Raw genomic sequence first — 23450 nt, 5'->3', positions numbered from 1 at the left:
TTCGTGCTAAGGAGAAATTTTCCTGTTTCATTGTAACAATTGGAATTAAAAGTCTCTTAATTGCACAATTTATTTATTTTATTAACATAATTGGGGGGTTAATCTATTTCTTTTTTTTTGTTTCGGTTTGAGCAATGATGACGAAATAGTGTTAATAGAAATTTTAACTTGAAGACTGCTCTACACAGAAAGGGAATATGGACATGGTGTCGGTTGGATCAGCAACTGTGCTAACTATACACGGTGAAAGATTTTGGCACATATTTGTTTCAAAAATTAGCTCGTCCACGGACACCGAAAATTTTTGGAATAAATTTGTATGTTCTAGGAGAAACAAAAAGACACCCAATATTAGTAACGAATTTGTTCGAACAAACAGCTCGTCTAGTATAAAATCGTATCCCTTACTCTGACACTGCCCCATAACAAAATTCAGCGGAAATTCCAGTGGAAAACTAGCGTCCAAATTGCGAAAAACCGCGGAATTTTACACAAAAATTCCACTAAGTTTTCCATGGAATTTGGAGCCAGGGATTCCATTGCAATTACAGCTCTCCATGGAATTTCAAATACGATCCACTGGAATTGCATAGTTGAATTCCGCGGTGTTCCGCGGAAGATTTATCTGTAAACTCACACGTGAAACGTCCGCGGATGGATTTTTTCAAGGAAAAATACTGGAAAATTCCGAAGAATTTTTCGCTTGTTATTCCTATTCTGCTTTCTTTTGCTATGGGGCAATTTTCGTGCTACATGGTTTCACTTTTTTTAATTCGAGATTCACGCGTCTGTATAAAACACTCTTTAATTTGACTCTTATTTAATGTTCCTTATGAACTTTCGCCATCGAAATCCATCTCGACTGAAGTATAGGCCTTAACTGTAAGACGAAATCTATTACACGAATTTGTTCCTGACAGTGGGAACAAAAAAGTTCCCCATATGAGTAACAATTTCATTCCAAAAGTTACTTCGTCCACGGATACCGAAAATTTTTGGAACAAATTTGTTACAGGTGTAGGAATAATATTGTTATAAAGAAAATGTACCAATTTGTGCCTGACAGTGGGAACAAAACAGCCGAGTGCAACAAATTCTATTCCAACTTTCAGGAACAAATTTGTATAAAACGTAATCAACTTAAATTTGTTGACATTCGACCGTATTGAAATGGTTCCTAAAGAAAACTCTAACAAAATTGTAACTATATTTCGTAACAAAACTGTAAAGAAAATTTTTGGAACAAACAAATATCTTCTCTAGGTACAAATTGATTCCAAAAAGATTTGTTCCAAGGAAAACTTGTTGCAATATTTTGGTCAGTTTCCAAAGGTGTACATTTTCGTTGTGTCTGCATTCGTTGCAAACGTCGCGCAGCAATGTGTCGTTAAATATTTAGATAGAAATTGACAAATAAAATATGCCTAAAGTTTTCTCGCCTACCCCTCCTTCTTTGTTTTTCTCCAAAACCACGTTTTTTGTGATTGCTTAAAACGCGTCGTGCAACGTGTTTCATTTTTTTCAAGATAAAGAAAAATTGCCTGGACGAAGTTTTCCTGGATTACCTTAAAAAAAATGTTTTCCAAAATTAACCAGAAAAGTTTGTCAAAAGCGTCAAAAGGATGTAATTCCAAACAAAATACGGAAAAGATTTGTTAAATCAGTGGCCAACTGGATCTTGTTATAAGTTCGTTTAAAGGATGTTTTTCATGTTAAATGAGAGAAAAGTTTCTTCAAATTGGTAAACAACATTCTTCTGATTCTGACAAAATTTTAATACAATCCTTTTGTTCGTCTAACAAAACTTTTCTCACAATAGTTAAGTGGATATTTTTTGTTCAAATACAAGAAGGGGTGATAAAACGTCGTCCTAGTCTTTGCGAGCTGATAGAACTCCCAAGAAGTATGTAGCTCTGCCTTACATTCTTTTTCGCAAAGTTTTTGGATGCATCTAATTAATATTCATTTAAATTTGTCTATAAATCACCATAAAACCATCTTGAGGTTTAAAGTTGTTCAAGAAGAGGGTACTTTAAAGAATTATTAATATTTTAATTAATTAGCTTGAGCTGAACATTCGTCTAAGGACGAATGTTCAGCTGGACCAACTATAACCGAAAATTATTGAAATCGTTTGAACAAATTTTAGAAGATGTTAGAAAAACCTAATTTTTGACGTATTTTTGGGTAATAGGGAACGCATGAAATGGGTGGTATTGGGAGGAAGAGATTAGTTTCGAGAGAATGTCATTTTAGGACATTAATCGATGACCGATAATCGATATCTCTCACCGTTTCAATTATAATATGGGTCAGAACACAGAAAAAAAATGCGAAAATGCGAAAATTTTTAAAATAGTTCTAATGCCGTAACTTTGCCATAACTTTTGATTGTGACCGATGCAGTCGGGTTTGGAATTTTATAACGTTTCAAAAAAACCCAATTTGACCAAATCGGTTAAAAACTCTGGGTCCTTCAAGGTGATTGAACTTTGATCTTGAATAATTCAAGATGGCGATTTTTCCGGTGAAAGGTAGGTGCTTAATGACGCAATGTTTAGCTGAACTCCAAAATATATCCGAAAACTAACGAAATTGCATCGGTCGATTTACAACTTAAATCCTGTCAAATCTACCAATTTTGAGATAAGTAAAAAAGCATATTTTTGGAGGGGAGAAATCAAAATCTTACCGTTTCGAAGCCAGGCGAGAATTTGAAAAGAAATTTGGATCGTGGAAATTGCTCTTGTGAAAAGTGGTCATGCGTAAATTTATTTGAAAGGTCTTGGAATTTCTGACAAGTCTGAACCGCTTTCAATCGGTCATGAACCGATATTGAAATGATTCTAAACCGATAAGATTTTTTTTGACCGAAAGTCAATTGTATTTCTTATAAGCTATTTTAGACGATATTTTTAGTTTTTTTTTGGAGCGATCCAAATCGGTTGTGAATCGGTAAATTACGCGAATGCATTTTTGAGGTACAGCATCTAAAAGTTATGAGTTCGAGAATTTTGCAAAACATGAAACGCTTTGCTATTCTTTTTACTGTTCGAACTCCACGGGATCCACAGTATAATATCTCGATTTTTGCACCCCCCAAAATTCGTTATTTAGACGATTTCTGGGAAATGTCGTCATGTTGTTTGTTCGGGGAACCTCTCGTTAGTTAACCCAAAGATTGTTAAGGCGGACATTTTGTCCATAAACAGAAATATAGTTGAATAATTCCTAGTAACGTTTTTCCAAGGTCAAAGTTTAAAAAGGCCCTAGAGAGCGCATTTCTCATACGAATAGTATCACGTTTGGACTCGTTGGAAAGGTCTTGGATATTTTGACAAGTTTGAATCGGTTCCAATCGGTTCTGAATCGGTTCATAACCGGTAATTAATTTTTTATCAGAAAATCAATTATATTACTCCGCAGGTGTATTTTTGCCAATAATTTTGAGTGATTTATGAATCAGTTCAAATCGTTTGAGAACCGGTAAACGGCAAATATTGCGAAAGTACTTTTGAGGTATAACATCTATAAGTCAAGAGTTCGTGTAATTTGCAAAGCCTGGAACACTTTCCCACTTCTTTTAGTTTTGTAATTCTGAATTTAATAATTTTCTTCACTGATTTCATTTTTTTTAATTAGTTCAGATTTTAAGAAGAAAAATATTTAATTTTTTTTCATAATTTATTAATCAATTTTTACACTTTTTAATTTTAAATTAAACATAAATTTTTTTTACAGGATTTTAGGGCCACCGGCTCTGAAGGAAATATATTTTGCAAAGGAGACTTTGCCAAGTAGTAATCGTCCAATTTACAATTATGCAATGAAAGGTGTTATTACCTGTTTTACGGGTATCCGGAAGAAAGAGGAATTGGTAAGAATATTATTGTTTATGTTTTTTAAAATATTTTTTACAGTCGTTATGGTGTTTTCTATATTTTTCCGTGAAATATGCAAAGAAAAATTTCGATTTTCCCGGAATAATTTACATTTTAATTTTCTGGTGAAAAATCCTATAAATTTTGCTTTATTTGAAATTGCATGCAAACATGGAGAGTTTGTCTGAATAAATTCTTCGAGTTTCTGTTTTTTTTTTCCTCTTTAATTTTTACATTGAACTCTCCCTTTCATTTTTGCTGATTATAAATTTAAGAGTCGTGTTGGATGTTTTGGTCTTCCCTTGTGTATTTTTATCACGATTTTTGTTCCTGCCACCATCGATGGTGAACGTAAAATAAGGCGAGATGGCATTAACGTGAACACTGTCGGACAGGTGTTTGTTTTTATGCTGTCGGTGGAATCTTCATTGGGATATAATTGTGAAGAAACCTGTAAATTTATGCTCTAATGATTTTTCCTCCAGTTTATTGTGAGGTGTCTGGCCAATGTGAGATAGTATAAACGTCAGAGGGGAAATGGACAGTCTCATACAATGGATATTTTTGGTCAGAATAACCAATAATGTTTTCTGGGGGATATAGGAAGGGAGTTTTCGTGTGGAGGAACGTCACCGGGAAATCCCTAAAATTAGATGTGAAGTGGTTGATTTTTTTCGGAAGGTTTATAATAATGTCAGAAAAATGTTACTGATGGAAATCTCTTTCTTCTGAACACATTACACTATTGATAGCAATCAATTGTTGAAACTTCATTTATTAGCACTGATAATCCTCTTTCACCTCATAATTTTAGTGCCATTGACCTGACTGAAAAAGATTGTACTTGTTTTCAAAATCTTTTTCCTTACCTGAATGTTTTTCTTTCACAAATTCATTAGTTTGGGGTTATTTCTTTGAGTAAAGAATCTTCCCTTGAATTTTATTTTTGGCAAAATGAAGTCTGAGTCATCACCATGAGGTCATTAAGGGTGCAATTGCGGTACTTCGTTTACGAGACTCCTTGGAGTTTAAATCCCTTTTCCATGTATACAGAAGGACTCTACCGAAAATATTTTCATATAACAAAGATTGACAGTTTAATTTTTACTGCTCTAAAATCTTAAATAAATAATTTTGCCTCTAATCAAAAAAAAATTTAACTGGAAAATGGATCGGAAAGATGCATTAGAATTTAGTTCGTCTCTGTTTTTGCTTTATCGTCTTTTTATGTAAGTTTTTGGCCTCATTTTCAGCAAAAATATCTGAAAAATTTGTACTAAAGCAGCTCATCAATTGCGATTTTGGCTGCAAGTGCATAGTTTAAATACGATTTAATAATAGTTTAATGGTTTTTTGAAAGATGTTCCTGAAGAACATAAATACCTGTGAATTTCTTTAAAATGTAATAAATAAAATACCTTATGAAGATTCACAATTTACTGGCAACGAAAAGGCTGCTAAAACTGTATGGTAGGCTTTTAGGCTTCGCACAAACTCTGGCTTTGAACACTTGAATTTTTTTTCATATTCTTTTAATGAATCTTGAAAATTTATTAAAAATATGTTAGTTCTTAGATTGATATTTTTTTATATTCTAACTGATCTTTCAACATATCCACAAGATACGTTCTTTAAAAGTTTGTATAGCATTTTCAACAATAGGGGAGACTGGGGCAAAAAGTCACAAATCTAAAAATCCAAAATTCAATATCTTCCAAGGTAAAAAAGATAGCGGCTCATTTTTTTTCTATAGATAGCCTCTATAGACATTATTCAATATCGCAATTTTCTTAGAATTCGAACAAGGAATTTAGAAAATTAAAAATATCAAAATTATTAGCCCTATTTTTGAAATATTTTCCTTGCAGAAGATAACAATTATTACCTACTTATTTTCCAAAATTGATGCATTGGTGAATATTTTCTAAATTTGGATTCTTTGAATACGAATCCACTATCTATTTTAGAATTTCACAACGGTTCTTTTCTCCAGAAATACTTTTATTTAAAATGGCCACTTGGGGTAAAAAGTAACAAAAGGTATAGAGTAAAAAGTAACAAAAAGCGAAGCAAAAAAAAAAAAGAAACGTCATTACCATATCTCGCCGCTTGTTGTTTGCATTGATCAAACGATTTGCAGTCTTTTGTGTTTTTTTTCTAAAATAGCTTGAAAAGCGCTTTTCTCTTTTTCTCGCTATTCTCGCAGAGAAAATGCGGTTTTACAAAGGTGTAGATGAATAAATTTTCTATGAAAATATGTCTTCTAGGTATTTTTTTTAAATTAACGAGAGCCCGGAATAAAGCGAATCTAAATATGATAATACCCCATGTCTGGTACTATTTGCCCCAGCATTTTTGAGAATGGTCAGAAAATAACCTCAAAATTACCTAAAATTATTAGAAATCGGCCCGATAAACGTGTTTCCTTACAAAATAGAGGAAAATTACTTTCACAAAGTTGTAGAGCGATAAATTTCCTATGAAACTGCACTAATTAGAATTTTTTAAAGTACTCGAGTAAGGTAAGCGAAGTAAGTATCGGCCAGTTAAGAAAAATGCTCAATAATTTGCTTAAAATAAAAGCTCTAAACCAATTTTTGGCATTTTAAAATATGTCAATTGGAACTCTAGTATTTCATTTATCTATATCTCTACATTTTATTTCTTAATATTCAGAGAAATTAGTAAAACAATTGGTAAAATTGCAACCATGCACTGTGCATATTGCTACGGTCATATGAAAGCAGATGAGGAAGATATGGGCCGGGAGTGGAGCAGATATCGGCCGAAAAATAAAATCCCTTTAAAAATATTACAAATTTGAATATTTTTCAAATTAATTACGTGGTACTTGAAGAAACACTCTCTGTCAGACACCCCTTATCAGAACCCAACCATCAGGACCAGTTTTTACCACTTTCCTGGGAGATTTTTGGTGAAGGGTGTCTGCATCTTCTCATTTTTCGCCATATTTTTGATCCAATCCTGGAGGTCGTATTTAAGGTCAAGAAATCCAGTTTCGGCTTGATTCACGATACTCCACAAGCTTAAGTTATTTTTTTCCTACTTAGTACAAGCTTACCAGTGATTTTCCGTTTGATTGTCTTCCGGAAAATTTATCATTCAGGGTCATTCTGAGCACTCCTTACTTTGCAGACGTTTTCGAGAGGAATCACCTGCCGTCATAGCATCCAGCACATTTTTCAACCCTTTCTCAGCTTATTGCACATTATAAGACATCTTTCAAGATGTGTAACATTGATAAAATGTAAAATTCACCTGAGGAAATTCTTTTTCACAACAAAAACATAACCTCAACTGCTCGCGAAAATTACATCGAAAGCCATGAAATATGTCAGATGAGTTCTGTGCTTGGAACAAAACGTACTTATTCTCAATTAACAAATTAATACGTATTATGTGTAGCGAGATAATTAAAAAGTGTTCTGATACTAAAAGTGGAATAATTGAGTAATATTTTTTACATTCAGACAGATTCGTAAATCATTTAAATAAGGTATAATTCCTTATTTTGTGTCACTGAAATTCTAGTATAAAATCATAAGATTTTGAGAAATGGATACTTTTTGATTAAGACTCCGATACAGTGATTCAATAAATTAAATGAATAATTATATTTTCTCAAAAAGTCGACGAAAAACTTAATTCAGAAGATTATATATGAACAAACGCAATATATTTTGCATTAGATAACTGGTAAAACGTAGTTAGTAAATTTTTAAATATTCATTTTATCTTGATGGCCGATATCTTATGCAAGCTGACCGATACAAGATGCATGGCCGATATATACTTCCTTTACCTTAGCTTGTAAAAAAATAAAATATCCGTTTTGTGACTTTTTGCCCCAGTCTCCCCTAATGTAAAATTATTATTAGGTGAGATTCTTAACAATCTCACCTACTATAATCCTAACAAAATTTCATGTCGTCCGATCGACCTCAAATTTGGCCAAAATGTGTTTCGCCACTTCCTGATTCCGAATATATATGTGGCTAAGTTACGTTCCCGGCCGGCCGGCCGGCCGGCCGGCCGCTCTTTGGAGCTTAATAGCTCCTAAACTAAAAAAGATATCGACTTGCGGTTTTCGGCAAAGGTTATATATCGGGTGAAAATTGCAACTTGGTGCATTGACCCCCCACCCCCCACCCCTCCTTCCGCCATTTTGAAGACCCCCCTTTTTTTGTTTTCTCAATAGCTCCGCCCCTATGGCATCGAGCGGGCTCAAATTTTAGTATGTTATAGCTGGGCCTTAGAGCTTTCCATCAATACCAAACTTAAGGTTCCCCGACCCCCCTAACCCGAGCTATAAGGGTCCAAAAAAAATTTCTTAAAATGGCCATAACTCCGGTTCTAATTGTCAGAATTTAAAAACTGAGGGCTTTTTGGAAAGCTCTCGTGAAATGCCACTTCCCCTTCTAACATCGCAAGTTCATAAAACCACCGCTAGGGGCGCTTTTTTTAAAAAGAAAATTTTTAAATCTTAAAAGTTAAATAACTCAAAAATTCCATTGTGCATCGGGCTGAAAATTTAGTATGTTGTAGCCGTTGATTATACCTATCAAACAAAAAAAACCTTAAGTCGATCTAAAACCCCTGACCCGAGCTATAAGGGGTCAAAGTTCGAACATTGACCGGCCTCTATCTCCGGTTCTAACTAACATAGCGACCTAAATTTTACCTTTTTGGTTTCGTCTCAATGAGCACTTTCAGATGGAAGTTCAAAAAGTCACCACAGGTGGCGCTGTGATGGCGTCAAAATTCATCGAAATTCAAAGTCACTTTTCTCAAAAACGGCATTGTGCAAGTTAATGAAATTTTAGTATGTTGTAGTCCAGTCTAGGACGTTTCCAAAATGGTGCGTATGTGCGCTGTGGTTTCAATAGAACCGGAGATATGAGGGGTCAAAATTCACGAAATTCAAAAAATCATATCTCCGGTTCTATGTGACCGATTTTGATGAATGAGGGCTTAAACGAAAGATCTCACCAAATGCTACAACTTTCTAGAATATTTGAACTTCGTGGGACCAACACCAGGGGCGCCACAGTCGAAAAACCAATTTCAATATCACATAACCTCAATTATCTCGACTATCGCTGAACCGATTTTGATGATTACTTCGACATAATTGTAGAGCACATTTGTCTCTACATTTCGTCCATACATCATTTTCCGCTTAGACTACGCTATCACTCCGATTTTGCCGTTTAAGTGTGAAAAAATTGATTTTTCCAATAATAACGCTTTGAAATCACTCAGATGCCAATTTGACTGCCTCTACTTCACCGAGACACTTAAAATAGGGGTTTAAATGGAAAGTCCCGCAAAATACAACAATTCTTTGATTTAGTTGAAGTTCAATAAATGAACACTTGGGGCACTCTGGATGAAAAAACGAGTTAAGAAACAAAAAACCTCGCTTATCTTGGCTTCTGAGTAGTCGATGAGTTCAAGTTCTACGGCAAAATTATAGAGAACATTCTGGTCTACATTTCACTCATATAACACTTTTCTGTCAGTTCATCCAAATCCTTGACATTTTGGTTCAAATACAAAACTTGTATAATTTCACGAATTTGATTCAAGATAACTGAATGGCGTCTCCCTACTTCAGCATCAAATCGAATTTGCATGCACTCCGAGTTAGCTCACGTTAAGAATCTCACCTACATAAGCCGGTTAGGATTATCTGTCCCTTTTATTCAGTTTCTCGACATTTTTCAAGTTTTCGAATGAAGCAAATATGGTCAAATTTACCAAGTTTTGTCTTAGTTATGATGTGATTTTGCATTACTAAGGGGTTTTCATGAAATTTACCATAAATATGAGTATGTAAACTTAGCATCAGTATGCAGATGAACAAAATATCGTTGCATTTCAAACAATTTGACGCCAGAATTTCTCTCTAATTCGGGTAACATTTCAGTTCGAATTTGAGAGAGTCTACTGTATAACCCTTTTGACACACGAACTTCATCTGATTTAATCGAATATCTGATTAATCAAAAAATCGATTTTCGATTAATCGATCTCGAAAATTTTAAGAACTAGACCATGGGATAAAGAATCGTGTCGAGTAAACTGTTTTTGTCGGTCTAAATGTATAAAAGTTGGTTCCACACGATTCTTTACTCCCAAAATTCAACTCACAATTGAATTTTCACGCATTCCGGATTGCAAGCACCCCGAGTTGCACGCATTTCGAGGTCACCTGTAAAGAATCTCAGCTACCATAAGCTTATCTTGGGTTTTTTTCATACTAACGTCATAATTATTGCAAACAACACATATTCAAATGAATGATATAGCAGTATATTCAATTCAAAAGTGGAACAACTAACTGAGATTGTTTGTCTGACAGAGGAATGCTCTTCAAGTTTCAAGTTATTATTATTAATCGTATTGAGATAATTGTTACAATGTAATCATTTTCTGGAATCTGCTAAGTCTCCAAGAGCGTCTTCCCCGTAGTGTGGATGCTTCTTCCATGCCCCCGGAGAGTTTTTTTTGGGCAGAGACGGTGCATTTATATTACGTTTTAACGCAGTTAATATGTCTTTTCCTGACATTTAGTTGGTTGCGTTGCACCGGGCGGGTCTTCAAATCACAACTTTACGAGTTAAGATTAAGACAGAGATCTCGTTCGCCCAAGATCCAACGGTCTTGCCTATTGCGCCACTGAGATCCCCGTATTTTAACTTGCCAATTGGCAATTTGCACTGATACTAAATTATTTGTGGATGTTCTTTTTTGTAGGATTTTTTTAAATGAAAAAATTCATGAAATTTTTGGTCAATTTTTAAGAATTTTAAGGATTATTTTTATTTTATGCAAACGGAGATACCACTACGAAATTTATTTCTCTGCGTATTAGGTGAGATTCTTAACAAAATCTCACCTACTATAATCCTAACAAAATTTCATGTCGTCCGATCGACCTCAAATTTGGCCAAAATGTGTTTCGCCACTTCCTGATTCCGAATATATATGTGGCTAAGTTACGTTCCCGGCCGGCCGGCCGGCCGGCCGGCCGGCCGGCCGGCCGGCCGCTCTTTGGAGCTTAATAGCTCCTAAACTAAAAAAGATATCGACTTGCGGTTTTCGGCAAAGGTTATATATCGGGTGAAAATTGCAACTTGGTGCATAGACCCCCCACCCCCCACCCCTCCTTCCGCCATTTTGAAGACCCCCCTTTTTTTGTTTTCTCAATAGCTCCGCCCCTATGGCATCGACCGGGCTCAAATTTTAGTATGTTATAGCTGGGCCTTAGAGCTTTCCATCAATACCAAACTTAAGGTCCCCCGACCCCCCTGACCCGAGCTATAAGGGTCCAAAAAAAATTTCTTAAAATGGCCATAACTCCGGTTCTAATTGTCAGAATTTAAAAAGTGAGGGCTTTTTGGAAAGCTCTCGTGAAATGCCACTTCTCCTTCTAACATCGCAAGTTCATAAAACCACCGCTAGGGGCGCTTTTTTTAAAAAGAAAATTTTTAAATCTTAAAAGTTAAATAACTCAAAAATTCCATTGTGCATCGGGCTGAAAATTTAGTATGTTGTAGCCGTTGATTATACCTATCAAACAAAAAAAACCTTAAGTCGATCCATAACCCCTGACCCGAGCTATAAGGGGTCAAAGTTCGAACATTGACCGGCCTCTATCTCCGGTTCTAATTAACATAGCGACCTAAATTTTACCTTTTTGGTTTCGTCTCGATGAGCACTTTCAGATGGAAGTTCAAAAAGTCACCACAGGTGGCGCTGTGATAGCGTCAAAATTCATCGAAATTCAAAGTCACTTTTCTCAAAAACGGCATTGTGCAAGTTAATGAAATTTTAGTATGTTGTAGTCCAGTCTAGGACGTTTCCAAAATGGTGCGTATGTGCGCTGTGGTTTCAATAGAACCGGAGATATGAGGGGTCAAAGTTCACGAAATTCAAAAAATCATATCTCCGGTTCTATGTGACCGATTTTGATGAATGAGGGCTTAAACGAAAGATCTCACCAAATGCTACAACTTTCTAGAACATTTGAACTTCGTGGGATCAACACCAGGGGCGCCACAGTCGAAAAACCAATTTCAATATCACATAACCTCAATTATCTCGACTATCGCTAAACCGATTTTGATGATTACTTCGACACAATTGTAGAACACATTTGTCTCTACATTTCGTCCATACATCATTTTCCGCTCAGACTACGCTATCACTCCGATTTTGCCGTTTAAGTGTGAAAAAATTGATTTTTCCCATAATAACGCTTTGAAATCACTCAGATGCCAATTTGACTGCCTCTACTCCACCAAGACACTTAAAATAGGGTTTTAAATGGAAAGTCCCACAAAATACAACAATTCTTTGATCTAGTTGAAGTTCAACAAATGACTACTTGGGGAACTCTGGATGAAAAAACGAGTTAAGAAACAAAAAACCTCGATTATCTTGGCTTCTGAGTAATCGATGAGATCATGTTCTATGGGAAAATTATAGAGAACATTCTGGTCTACATTTCACCCATATATCACTTTTCTGCTAGTTCATCCAAATCCTTGATATTTTGGTTTAAATACAAAATTTGCATAATTTCACGAATTTGATTCAAGATAACTGAATGGCGTCTCCCAACTTCAGCTCCAAATCGAATTTGCATGCACTTCGAGCTAGCTCACGTTAAGTTTTCCCATCCGTTCTTCAAAGTTGATGTTTTTTAATTCTTTTTTTTTTTGCTGGAATTGAAATTGTTTAAGGACACCAAAGTGTTTCCCGCCATGCGCAAATAGTCGAAATTTCTTACCAAAAAATGGCCCTTTTTAGGGCCATAACAATTATTCCATAAAGAGTTATTCGATAATCCTAAGAAATTTACAATAATTAAACGCAATTACTAAACCACGCCCATTTTCAACACATTTTGATTTTCTACTATTTTCCGTGTTAAATAAATAAATTCAATATGCAAATACACTAAATTGTTCAGAAATAATATTTGTGAAAGGAATATTTTATTATTAAAACAATAAATCTGTCAAATGGATCAAATGCTATAATAGCCCCGCCCCCATACTTCCATATATAAGGCGTAAAAATGCACCAAATGAGCTATTCTCTTTCAAGCGCTCACGGCGTAAGCATCTTGGTTGCCCGTGCGAGGCAAAAGGCAAACCCCATGAACCGATGGAAGAATGCTTCAGCAGCTACTGACCGGGTCAAGAAGCCCCGTTGCTATTGCCCCGGACAGTGGCTATCCATGAGATCCGTTCTTTCCAGAAGAGCATTGAATGAATGGCTCATCCACAAGCTGCCTTTCCGGCGTTTTGTGCATGAGATTTTTAAAAGATTTCAGTAGGACCCACTTAAGATTCTAGAGTTCTGTCGTAATGACTTTCCAGCAGGTCAGTGAGGTTTCCCTCCAGTTTTTTTTTCATCTATTCTTCTAACTTGAGGTCTTTCTTAATTTTTTGCTGGAATTAAAGCATTCGAATATCTATGACCCGAAATGTTTCGGGTTTTGCAGTTTCTATGTGAAGTTTTTTTCTTAGGTTTTTTCCAAGAATTGAAACATTCGCATCTCTATGACCCGAAATGTTCCGGGTTTTGCAGTTTGGAAAATGAGATTATGAGAAAAATATTTACAATTATTCTTTCAATATTTTTCCACAAAATTATTCAGTTTTTGGGGAAATTGGTTAAATTACTAAGATATAAAAATATTTTTCCATCCGATTCTTCAAAGTTGATGTTTTTTTAATTCATTTTTTTTGCTGGAATTGAAATTGTTTGAAGACACCAAAGTGTTTCCCGCCATGCGCAAATAGTCGAAATTTCTTACCAAAAAATGGCCCTTTTTAGGGCCATAACAATTATTCCATAAAGAGTTATTCGATAATCCTAAGAAATTTACAATAATTAAACGCAATTACTAAACCACGCCCATTTTCAACACATTTTGATTTTCTACTATTTTCCGTGTTAAATAAATAAATTCAATATGCAAATACACTAAATTGTTCAGAAATAATATTTGTGAAAGGAATATTTTATTATTAAAACAATAAATCTGTCAAATGGATCAAATGCTATAATAGCCCCGCCCCCATACTTCCATATATAAGGCTTAAAAATGCACCAAATGAGCTATTCTCTTTCAAGCGCTCACGGCGTAAGCATCTTGGTTGCCCGTACGAGGCAAAAGGCAAACCCCATGAACCGATGGAAGAATGCTTCAGCAGCTACTGACCGGGTCAAGAAGCCCCGTTGCTATTGCCCTGGACAGTGGCTATCCATGAGATCCGTTCTTTCCAGAAGAGCATTGAATGAATGGCTCATCCACAAGCTGCCTTTCCGGCGTTTTGTGCATGAGATTTTTAAAAGATTTCAGTAGGACCCACTTAAGATTCTAGAGTTCTGTCGTAATGACTTTCCAGCAGGTCAGTGAGGTTTCCCTCCAGTTTTTTTTTCATCTATTCTTCTAACTTGAGGTCTTTCTTAATTTTTTGCTGGAATTAAAGCATTCGAATGTCTATGACCCGAAATGTTCCGGGTTTTGCAGTTTGGAAAATGAGATTATGAGAAAAATATTTACAATTATTCTTTCAATATTTTTCCACAAAATTATTCAGTTTTTGGGGAAATTGGTTAAATTACTAAGATATAAAAATATTTTTCCATCCGATTCTTCAAAGTTGATGTTTTTTTAATTCATTTTTTTGCTGGAATTGAAATTGTTTGAAGACACCAAAGTGTTTCCCGCCATGCGCAAATAGTCGAAATTTCTTACCAAAAAATGGCCCTTTTTAGGGCCATAACAATTATTCCATAAAGAGTTATTCGATAATCCTAAGAAATTTACAATAATTAAACGCAATTACTAAACCACGCCCATTTTCAACACATTTTGATTTTCTACTATACTAAAACTGAATAATTTTGTGGAAAAATACTGAAAGAATAATTGTAAATATTTTTCTCATAATCTCATTTTCCAAACTGCAAAACCCGGAACATTTCGGGCCATAGAGATGCGAGTGCTTCAATTCCTGGAAGAAACCTAAGAAAAAAAAACTTCACATAGAAATTGCAAAACCCGAGACATTTCGGGTCATAGACATTCGAATGCTTTAATACCAGCAAATTAAATTATGTGATTCTATTTTTTTTTTTAAATTCAACTCTTTAAATATTGTTTTTTAGCCCTAAAAAGGGCTGTTTTTTTTTATTTTATTTCAATTTTTTGAGCTCCGACATTTGTCCGTTGTACTTCTTGTCAACGCGGCTGTAATCTGAAAAGAAAAGAAAATTAATATTTAAATGGTATTTTTTTTTTTTACTTACAGTCTTTGGAATGGTTCTCCTTAACGTATTTTAGGAATGTGTTGACAGCCTTTTTCGTCTCGTGATACGATCTCTCGTATTTTCGTTTTTCTCTAATTATCTCCCGATAATTAGAGAAAAACGAAAATACGAGAGATCGTATCACGAGACGAAAAAGGCTGTCAACACATTCCTAAAATACGTTAAGGAGAACCATTCCAAAGACTGTAAGTAAAAAAAAAAAATACCATTTAAATATTAATTTTCTTTTCTTTTCAGATTACAGCCGCGTTGACAAGAAGTACAACGGACAAATGTCGGAGCTCAAAAAATTGAAATAAAATAAAAAAAAACAGCCCTTTTTAGGGCTAAAAAACAATATTTAAAGAGTTGAATTAAAAAAAAATAGAATTACATAATTTAATTTGCTGGTATTAAAGCATTCGAATGTCTATGACCCGAAATGTTTCGGGTTTTGCAATTTCTATGTGAAGTTTTTTTTTTCTTAGGTTTTTTCCAAGAATTGAAACATTCGCATCTCTATGACCCGAAATGTTCCGGGTTTTGCAGTTTGGAAAATGAGATTATGAGAAAAATATTTACAATTATTCTTTCAATATTTTTCCATAAAATTATTCAGTTTTTGGGGAAATTGGTTAAATTACTAAGATATAAAAATATTTTTCCATCCGATTCTTCAAAGTTGATGTTTTTTTAATTCATTTTTTTTGCTGGAATTGAAATTGTTTGAAGACACCAAAGTGTTTCCCGCCATGCGCAAATAGTCGAAATTTCTTACCAAAAAATGGCCCTTTTTAGGGCCATAACAATTATTCCATAAAGAGTTATTCGATAATCCTAAGAAATTTACAATAATTAAACGCAATTACTAAACCACGCCCATTTTCAACACATTTTGATTTTCTACTATTTTCCGTGTTAAATAAATAAATTCAATATGCAAATACACTAAATTGTTCAGAAATAATATTTGTGAAAGGAATATTTTATTATTAAAACAATAAATCTGTCAAATGGATCAAATGCTATAATAGCCCCGCCCCCATACTTCCATATATAAGGCGTAAAAATGCACCAAATGAGCTATTCTCTTTCAAGCGCTCACGGCGTAAGCATCTTGGTTGCCCGTACGAGGCAAAAGGCAAACCCCATGAACCGATGGAAGAATGCTTCAGCAGCTACTGACCGGGTCAAGAAGCCCCGTTGCTATTGCCCTGGACAGTGGCTATCCATGAGATCCGTTCTTTCCAGAAGAGCATTGAATGAATGGCTCATCCACAAGCTGCCTTTCCGGCATTTTGTGCATGAGATTTTTAAAAGATTTCAGTAGGACCCACTTAAGATTCTAGAGTTCTGTCGTAATGACTTTCCAGCAGGTCAGTGAGGTTTCCCTCCAGTTTTTTTTTCATCTATTCTTCTAACTTGAGGTCTTTCTTAATTTTTTGCTGGAATTAAAGCATTCGAATGTCTATGACCCGAAATGTTTCGGGTTTTGCAGTTTCTATGTGAAGTTTTTTTTCTTAGGTTTTTTCCAAGAATTGAAACATTCGCATCTCTATGACCCGAAATGTTCCGGGTTTTGCAGTTTGGAAAATGAGATTATGAGAAAAATATTTACAATTATTCTTTCAATATTTTTCCATAAAATTATTCAGTTTTTGGGGAAATTGGTTAAATTACTAAGATATAAAAATATTTTTCCATCCGATTCTTCAAAGTTGATGTTTTTTTTAATTCATTTTTTTTTGCTGGAATTGAAATTGTTTGAAGACACCAAAGTGTTTCCCGCCATGCGCAAATAGTCGAAATTTCTTACCAAAAAATGGCCCTTTTTAGGGCCATAACAATTATTCCATAAAGAGTTATTCGATAATCCTAAGAAATTTACAATAATTAAACGCAATTACTAAACCACGCCCATTTTCAACACATTTTGATTTTCTACTATTTTCCGTGTTAAATAAATAAATTCAATATGCAAATACACTAAATTGTTCAGAAATAATATTTGTGAAAGGAATATTTTATTATTAAAACAATAAATCTGTCAAATGGATCAAATGCTATAATAGCCCCGCCCCCATACTTCCATATATAAGGCGTAAAAATGCACCAAATGAGCTATTCTCTTTCAAGCGCTCACGGCGTAAGCATCTTGGTTGCCCGTACGAGGCAAAAGGCAAACCCCATGAACCGATGGAAGAATGCTTCAGCAGCTACTGACCGGGTCAAGAAGCCCCGTTGCTATTGCCCTGGACAGTGGCTATCCATGAGATCCGTTCTTTCCAGAAGAGCATTGAATGAATGGCTCATCCACAAGCTGCCTTTCCGGCATTTTGTGCATGAGATTTTTAAAAGATTTCAGTAGGACCCACTTAAGATTCTAGAGTTCTGTCGTAATGACTTTCCAGCAGGTCAGTGAGGTTTCCCTCCAGTTTTTTTTTCATCTATTCTTCTAACTTGAGGTCTTTCTTAATTTTTTGCTGGAATTAAAGCATTCGAATGTCTATGACCCGAAATGTTTCGGGTTTTGCAGTTTCTATGTGAAGTTTTTTTTCTTAGGTTTTTTCCAAGAATTGAAACATTCGCATCTCTATGACCCGAAATGTTCCGGGTTTTGCAGTTTGGAAAATGAGATTATGAGAAAAATATTTACAATTATTCTTTCAATATTTTTCCATAAAATTATTCAGTTTTTGGGGAAATTGGTTAAATTACTAAGATATAAAAATATTTTTCCATCCGATTCTTCAAAGTTGATGTTTTTTTAATTCATTTTTTTTGCTGGAATTGAAATTGTTTGAAGACACCAAAGTGTTTCCCGCCATGCGCAAATAGTCGAAATTTCTTACCAAAAAATGGCCCTTTTTAGGGCCATAACAATTATTCCATAAAGAGTTATTCGATAATCCTAAGAAATTTACAATAATTAAACGCAATTACTAAACCACGCCCATTTTCAACACATTTTGATTTTCTACTATTTTCCGTGTTAAATAAATAAATTCAATATGCAAATACACTAAATTGTTCAGAAATAATATTTGTGAAAGGAATATTTTATTATTAAAACAATAAATCTGTCAAATGGATCAAATGCTATAATAGCCCCGCCCCCATACTTCCATATATAAGGCGTAAAAATGCACCAAATGAGCTATTCTCTTTCAAGCGCTCACGGCGTAAGCATCTTGGTTGCCCGTGCGAGGCAAAAGGCAAACCCCATGAACCGATGGAAGAATGCTTCAGCAGCTACTGACCGGGTCAAGAAGCCCCGTTGCTATTGCCCCGGACAGTGGCTATCCATGAGATCCGTTCTTTCCAGAAGAGCATTGAATGAATGGCTCATCCACAAGCTGCCTTTCCGGCGTTTTGTGCATGAGATTTTTAAAAGATTTCAGTAGGACCCACTTAAGATTCTAGAGTTCTGTCGTAATGACTTTCCAGCAGGTCAGTGAGGTTTCCCTCCAGTTTTTTTTTCATCTATTCTTCTAACTTGAGGTCTTTCTTAATTTTTTGCTGGAATTAAAGCATTCGAATATCTATGACCCGAAATGTTTCGGGTTTTGCAGTTTCTATGTGAAGTTTTTTTCTTAGGTTTTTTCCAAGAATTGAAACATTCGCATCTCTATGACCCGAAATGTTCCGGGTTTTGCAGTTTGGAAAATGAGATTATGAGAAAAATATTAGGTGAGATTCTTAACAATCTCACCTACTATAATCCTAACAAAATTTCATGTCGTCTGATCGACCTCAAATTTGGCCAAAATGTGTTTCAGCACTTCCTGATCACGAATATATATGTGGCTAATTTACGTTCCCGGCCGGCCGGCCGGCTGGCCGGCCGCTCTTTGGAGCTTAATAGCTCCTAAACTAAAAAAGATACCGACTTACGGTTTTCGGCAAAGGTTATATATCGGGTGAAAATTGCAACTTGGTGCATTGACCCCCCACCCCCCACCCCTCCTTCCGCCATTTTGAAGACCCCCCTTTTTTTGTTTTCTCAATAGCTCCGCCCCTATGGCATCGAGCGGGTTCAAATTTTAGTATGTTATAGCTGGGCCTTAGAGCTTTCCATCAATACCAAACTTAAGGTCCCCTGACCCCCCAGACCCGAGCTATAAGGGTCCAAAAAAAATTTCTTAAAATGGCCATAACTCCGGTTCTAATTGTCAGAATTTAAAAAGTGAGGGCTTTTTGGAAAGCTCTCGTGAAATGCCACTTTCCCTTCTAACATCGCAAGTTCATAAAACCACCGCTAGGGGCGCTATTATTAAAAAGAAAATTTTTAAATCTTATAAGTTAAATAACTCAAAAATTCCATTGTGCATCGGGCTGAAATTTTAGTATGTTGTAGCCGTTGATTATACCTATCAAACAAAAAAAACCTTAAGTCGATCCATAACCCCTGACCCGAGCTATAAGGGGTCAAAGTTCGAATATTGACCGGCCTCTATCTCCGGTTCTAATTAACATATCGACCTAAATTTTACCTTTTTGGTTTCGTCTCGATGAGCACTTTCAGATGGAAGTTCAAAAAGTCACCACAGGTGGCGCTGTGATAGCGTCAAAATTCATCGAAATTCAAAGTCACTTTTCTCAAAAACGGCATTGTGCAAGTTAATGAAATTTTAGTATGTTGTAGTCCAGTCTAGGACGTTTCCAAAATGGTGCGTATGCGCGCTGTGGTTTCAATAGAACCGGAGATATGAGGGGTCAAAGTTCACGAAATTCAAAAAATCATATCTCCGGTTCTATGTGACCGATTTTGATGAATGAGGGCTTAAACGAAAGATCTCACCAAATGCTACAACTTTCTAGAACATTTGAACTTTGTGGGAGCAACACCAGGGGCGCCACAGTCGAAAAACCAATTTCAATATCACATAACCTCAATTATCTCGACTGTCGCTGAATCGATTTTGATGATTACTTTGACATAATTGTAGAGCACATTTGTCTCTACATTTCGTCCATACATCATTTTCCGCTCAGACTACGCTATCACTTCGATTTTGCCGTTTAAGTGTGAAAAAATTGATTTTTCCCATAATAACGCTTTGAAATCACTCAGATGCCAATTTGACTGCCTCTACTCCACCAAGACACTTAAAATAGGGTTTTAAATGGAAAGTCCCACAAAATACAACAATTCCTTGATATAGTTGAAGTTCAACAAATGACTACTTGGGGAACTCTGGATGAAAAAACGAGTTAAGAAACAAAAAACCTCGCTTATCTTGGCTTCTGAGTAATCGGTGAGATCATGTTCTATGGGAAAATTATAGAGTACATTCTGGTCTACATTTCACCCATATAACACTTTTCTGTCAGTTCATCCAAATCCTTGATATTTTGGTTTAAATACAAAATTTGTATAATTTCACGAATTTGATTCAAGATAACTGAATGGCGTTTCCCAACTTCAGCTCTAAATCGAATTTGCATGCACTCCGAGTTAGCTCACGTTAAGAATCTCACCTACATAAGCCGGTTAGGATTATCTGTCCCTTTTTTTTATTTTATAACTATTTGTCTTATAATGATGTAATTGTTTGCTAAAGAAATATCTTTTCTTTGTTTTTATAGACACATTTGGTGAATTTAATTCATGCAATGGGTGGAAAAATTAGAAAAGATATGAATTCTCGAATAACACATCTTATTTGCAACAATAGTGGTGGAGAAAAATATCAGTGAGTAGTCTATGAATAATTTACAAAAAAGAAAAGAAACATTTTCTCTAGCAATTGTTTATTTTCAATACGAAATAAATTTTTTTGAAGGTATGCAATGACCTTCCGTCTGACCGTTGTACGGCCAGACTGGGTGCTCGATGCATGGAAGCGTCGGGATGAGGTGAATTTCAATGCGAACCAGGAAGATTTCTCAAGGATACACCGAACGAGGGCTTTCGAGGGGCAGAGGATATGCTTCTTTGGGTTTTCCCCGGAAGAACATCAACACATGGTTGATGTTTTGGTGTCTAATGGTGGAGTACCGACAAATCTCGAAGATCCTGACTGTACACATGTGGTAAGTCTACAAGTAAAATCCCTTTTTTTCTAATTTCAATATCCATTGTGACGCACCTTTTTCTGTCAAGGAATTTTGCCGTGAAATTTCCGGGAAGTTTTGTGTTGTGCATTTGTCTGGGAAGTTAAACATATTTAACACTCACTGACAAGTAATATCTATTTTTTTGGGCTTTACAAGACAAATGATAAAGAAGAGAGAAATTTACCTTCTTCTCCCGTGAAATTTCCAAATGAATCCATTTCACAATCGCATCAATTAAAATGCTGGTTCCTTTGTGTGATCTATAAAAAATTAAACACAATCAAATGCAAAATTCATCAACTTAACAAATCATTTTATCAATAAAAACCTATGGTACTTGTTGTAAATGCTCCACAAATTGTTGAAAAAAATTGCACATTTACCCGCCTAGAAGAATTCCTATTTACAACATGGGATGCGGAAGCATTTTTTTATGTTTTTGCACAAAAAATCATGGCATGAATGCATTTGTCTCAGCATTTTAAATTGTTGCATATTTATGGTGTAGTTTGATGGCCAAATACATCTTCTTCGTGCGCTTTTTTGCAAATAGATACATTCTAAAATTCAATAGGATGTAGATTTTTCCTTTTTTCCCTTTTATACAGAAGTGAGAGTCTTTATAGAGCCACAAGAATATCTCTTTATTCTTTTAATGATTTTTAAAATTTATTAAGTACTTAATTGTTTTGTTTCAGGGAATACAGAGAATTTAACGCAAAAATTCCATGATATTTTTAGGATAATTTTTTAAATAATGCCCAGCGCACAATAACTTTTGTTTGTAAACATGTTTTCAAAATTTCCTGTGAGAGAGAGCGAAAAGACTAGATCTAGATCTCACTTACTCTCATCGAAATGTCAAAAACATGTTTACTAAACAAAAGTTATTGTGCGTTGGGCATAAATCACAATATACCTTTTAATTCCAAAATAGAAATACAAAGAATTGGTTTACGATTAATCTAATGATGGTTTATTTTGGGTTTGAAACATTTAATTCACTAAGAAAAAACCTAAAAAGTTAAAACAACTCTATGGCAGAGTTAAATTGACTCTACGAATATCGATATAATTGTTACTCTTTTTTGCTGTAAAATTTAGTAAATAGAGTTGAAACAACTCTTCGTGCAAGTTGAATTAATTCGTCGGATATCGATGTAATTATTACTCTTTTTCAATGTAAAATTTCATCTCGACTGAAGTATATGCTTAAGTGTTTTCGTTTTAAGAATATACTTCAGTCAAGAAGATTTTCGTATGACAAAGTTCATATGGATCATCAATTAGAAACATACCTAGCAGTGTTTCATGAAGACATGTGTGTGCATTATACGTGAAATTTCGCTCGGAAAATAGGGAACTTGAGGTCAAGAAAATATTAATAAAGAAAATTTTAAAATAAAAAAAAACATAAAATTGCAAAACATTCATTTTGGGATTTGAAACAGTTATTTTAACTCTAAAAACGATTTCTTTCAACTCTTGGAACGAGTTATTTTAAATCTTAAAACGAGTTATTTTCAGTCTTAAAAAGAGCTATTTACACTCTTTTGTCATGTAAATTTTAGGAAAAAAAGTTAAAACAACTCTTCCGAATATTACACCTAATTAGAAGTAAAATCAACTCTAAAATATTAGTTAATCGAAAATCGCAACGAAAAAGAGTTAATTCAACATCTTTTCGAGTAAGTTTTATTCTGAGTGTTTACATTAGTAGAGAAATTTTAAGGCACAGTAAATTCATCTGCTCAACGTTATTTATACTAAAATTAAGCTTATTGATCACTTGAAGTAATGTTAAATGTGAATTGAAGAGTAAATAAGTGGCAAAGTGTCCCAGGCTTTGTGAAGTGTTCGAACTCGTGACTTAGATTCTATACTTCAAAAATACTTACTCATTATTTACCATTTATCGGTTCTAAAACGATTTTAACCCAGTGGTAGCCAAAATCCCGAAAGCCAAAATCCCGAAAACCAAAATCCCGAACGCCAAAATCCCGAAAAGGCCAAAATCCCGAAAGCCAAAATCCCGAATTTTATAAATCCTGAAAGGAATGAAATTATATGGAAGAAAATGTTTAGAAGAATTTTAGAAAACACAGAAGAATACGGGATTTTGGCGTTCGGGATTTTGGCTTTCGGGATTTTGGC

The 23450-nt window shown here is 34.9% G+C and overlaps 1 protein-coding gene across 6 annotated transcripts in view; it reads left to right on the top strand.

The window, feature by feature from the left end:
• LOC129802368 (protein ECT2) overlaps positions 1-23450 on the top strand; it is an 85107-nt gene that overhangs the window by 32658 nt on the left and 28999 nt on the right. For all 6 annotated transcript variants that reach the window (XM_055848120.1, XM_055848122.1, XM_055848121.1 and 3 more), the window contains exons 3-5: positions 3742-3877; positions 20826-20932; positions 21023-21272. In XM_055848120.1, coding sequence (XP_055704095.1) covers positions 3742-3877; positions 20826-20932; positions 21023-21272 — 493 coding nt within the window. The remainder of the gene's footprint in view (positions 1-3741; positions 3878-20825; positions 20933-21022; positions 21273-23450) is intronic.

Source organism: Phlebotomus papatasi, chromosome 2 (assembly GCF_024763615.1).
Source record: "Phlebotomus papatasi isolate M1 chromosome 2, Ppap_2.1, whole genome shotgun sequence".
NCBI classification, from domain to species: domain Eukaryota; kingdom Metazoa; phylum Arthropoda; class Insecta; order Diptera; family Psychodidae; genus Phlebotomus; species Phlebotomus papatasi.
This window is presented reverse-complemented; position numbering and strand designations above follow the sequence as displayed.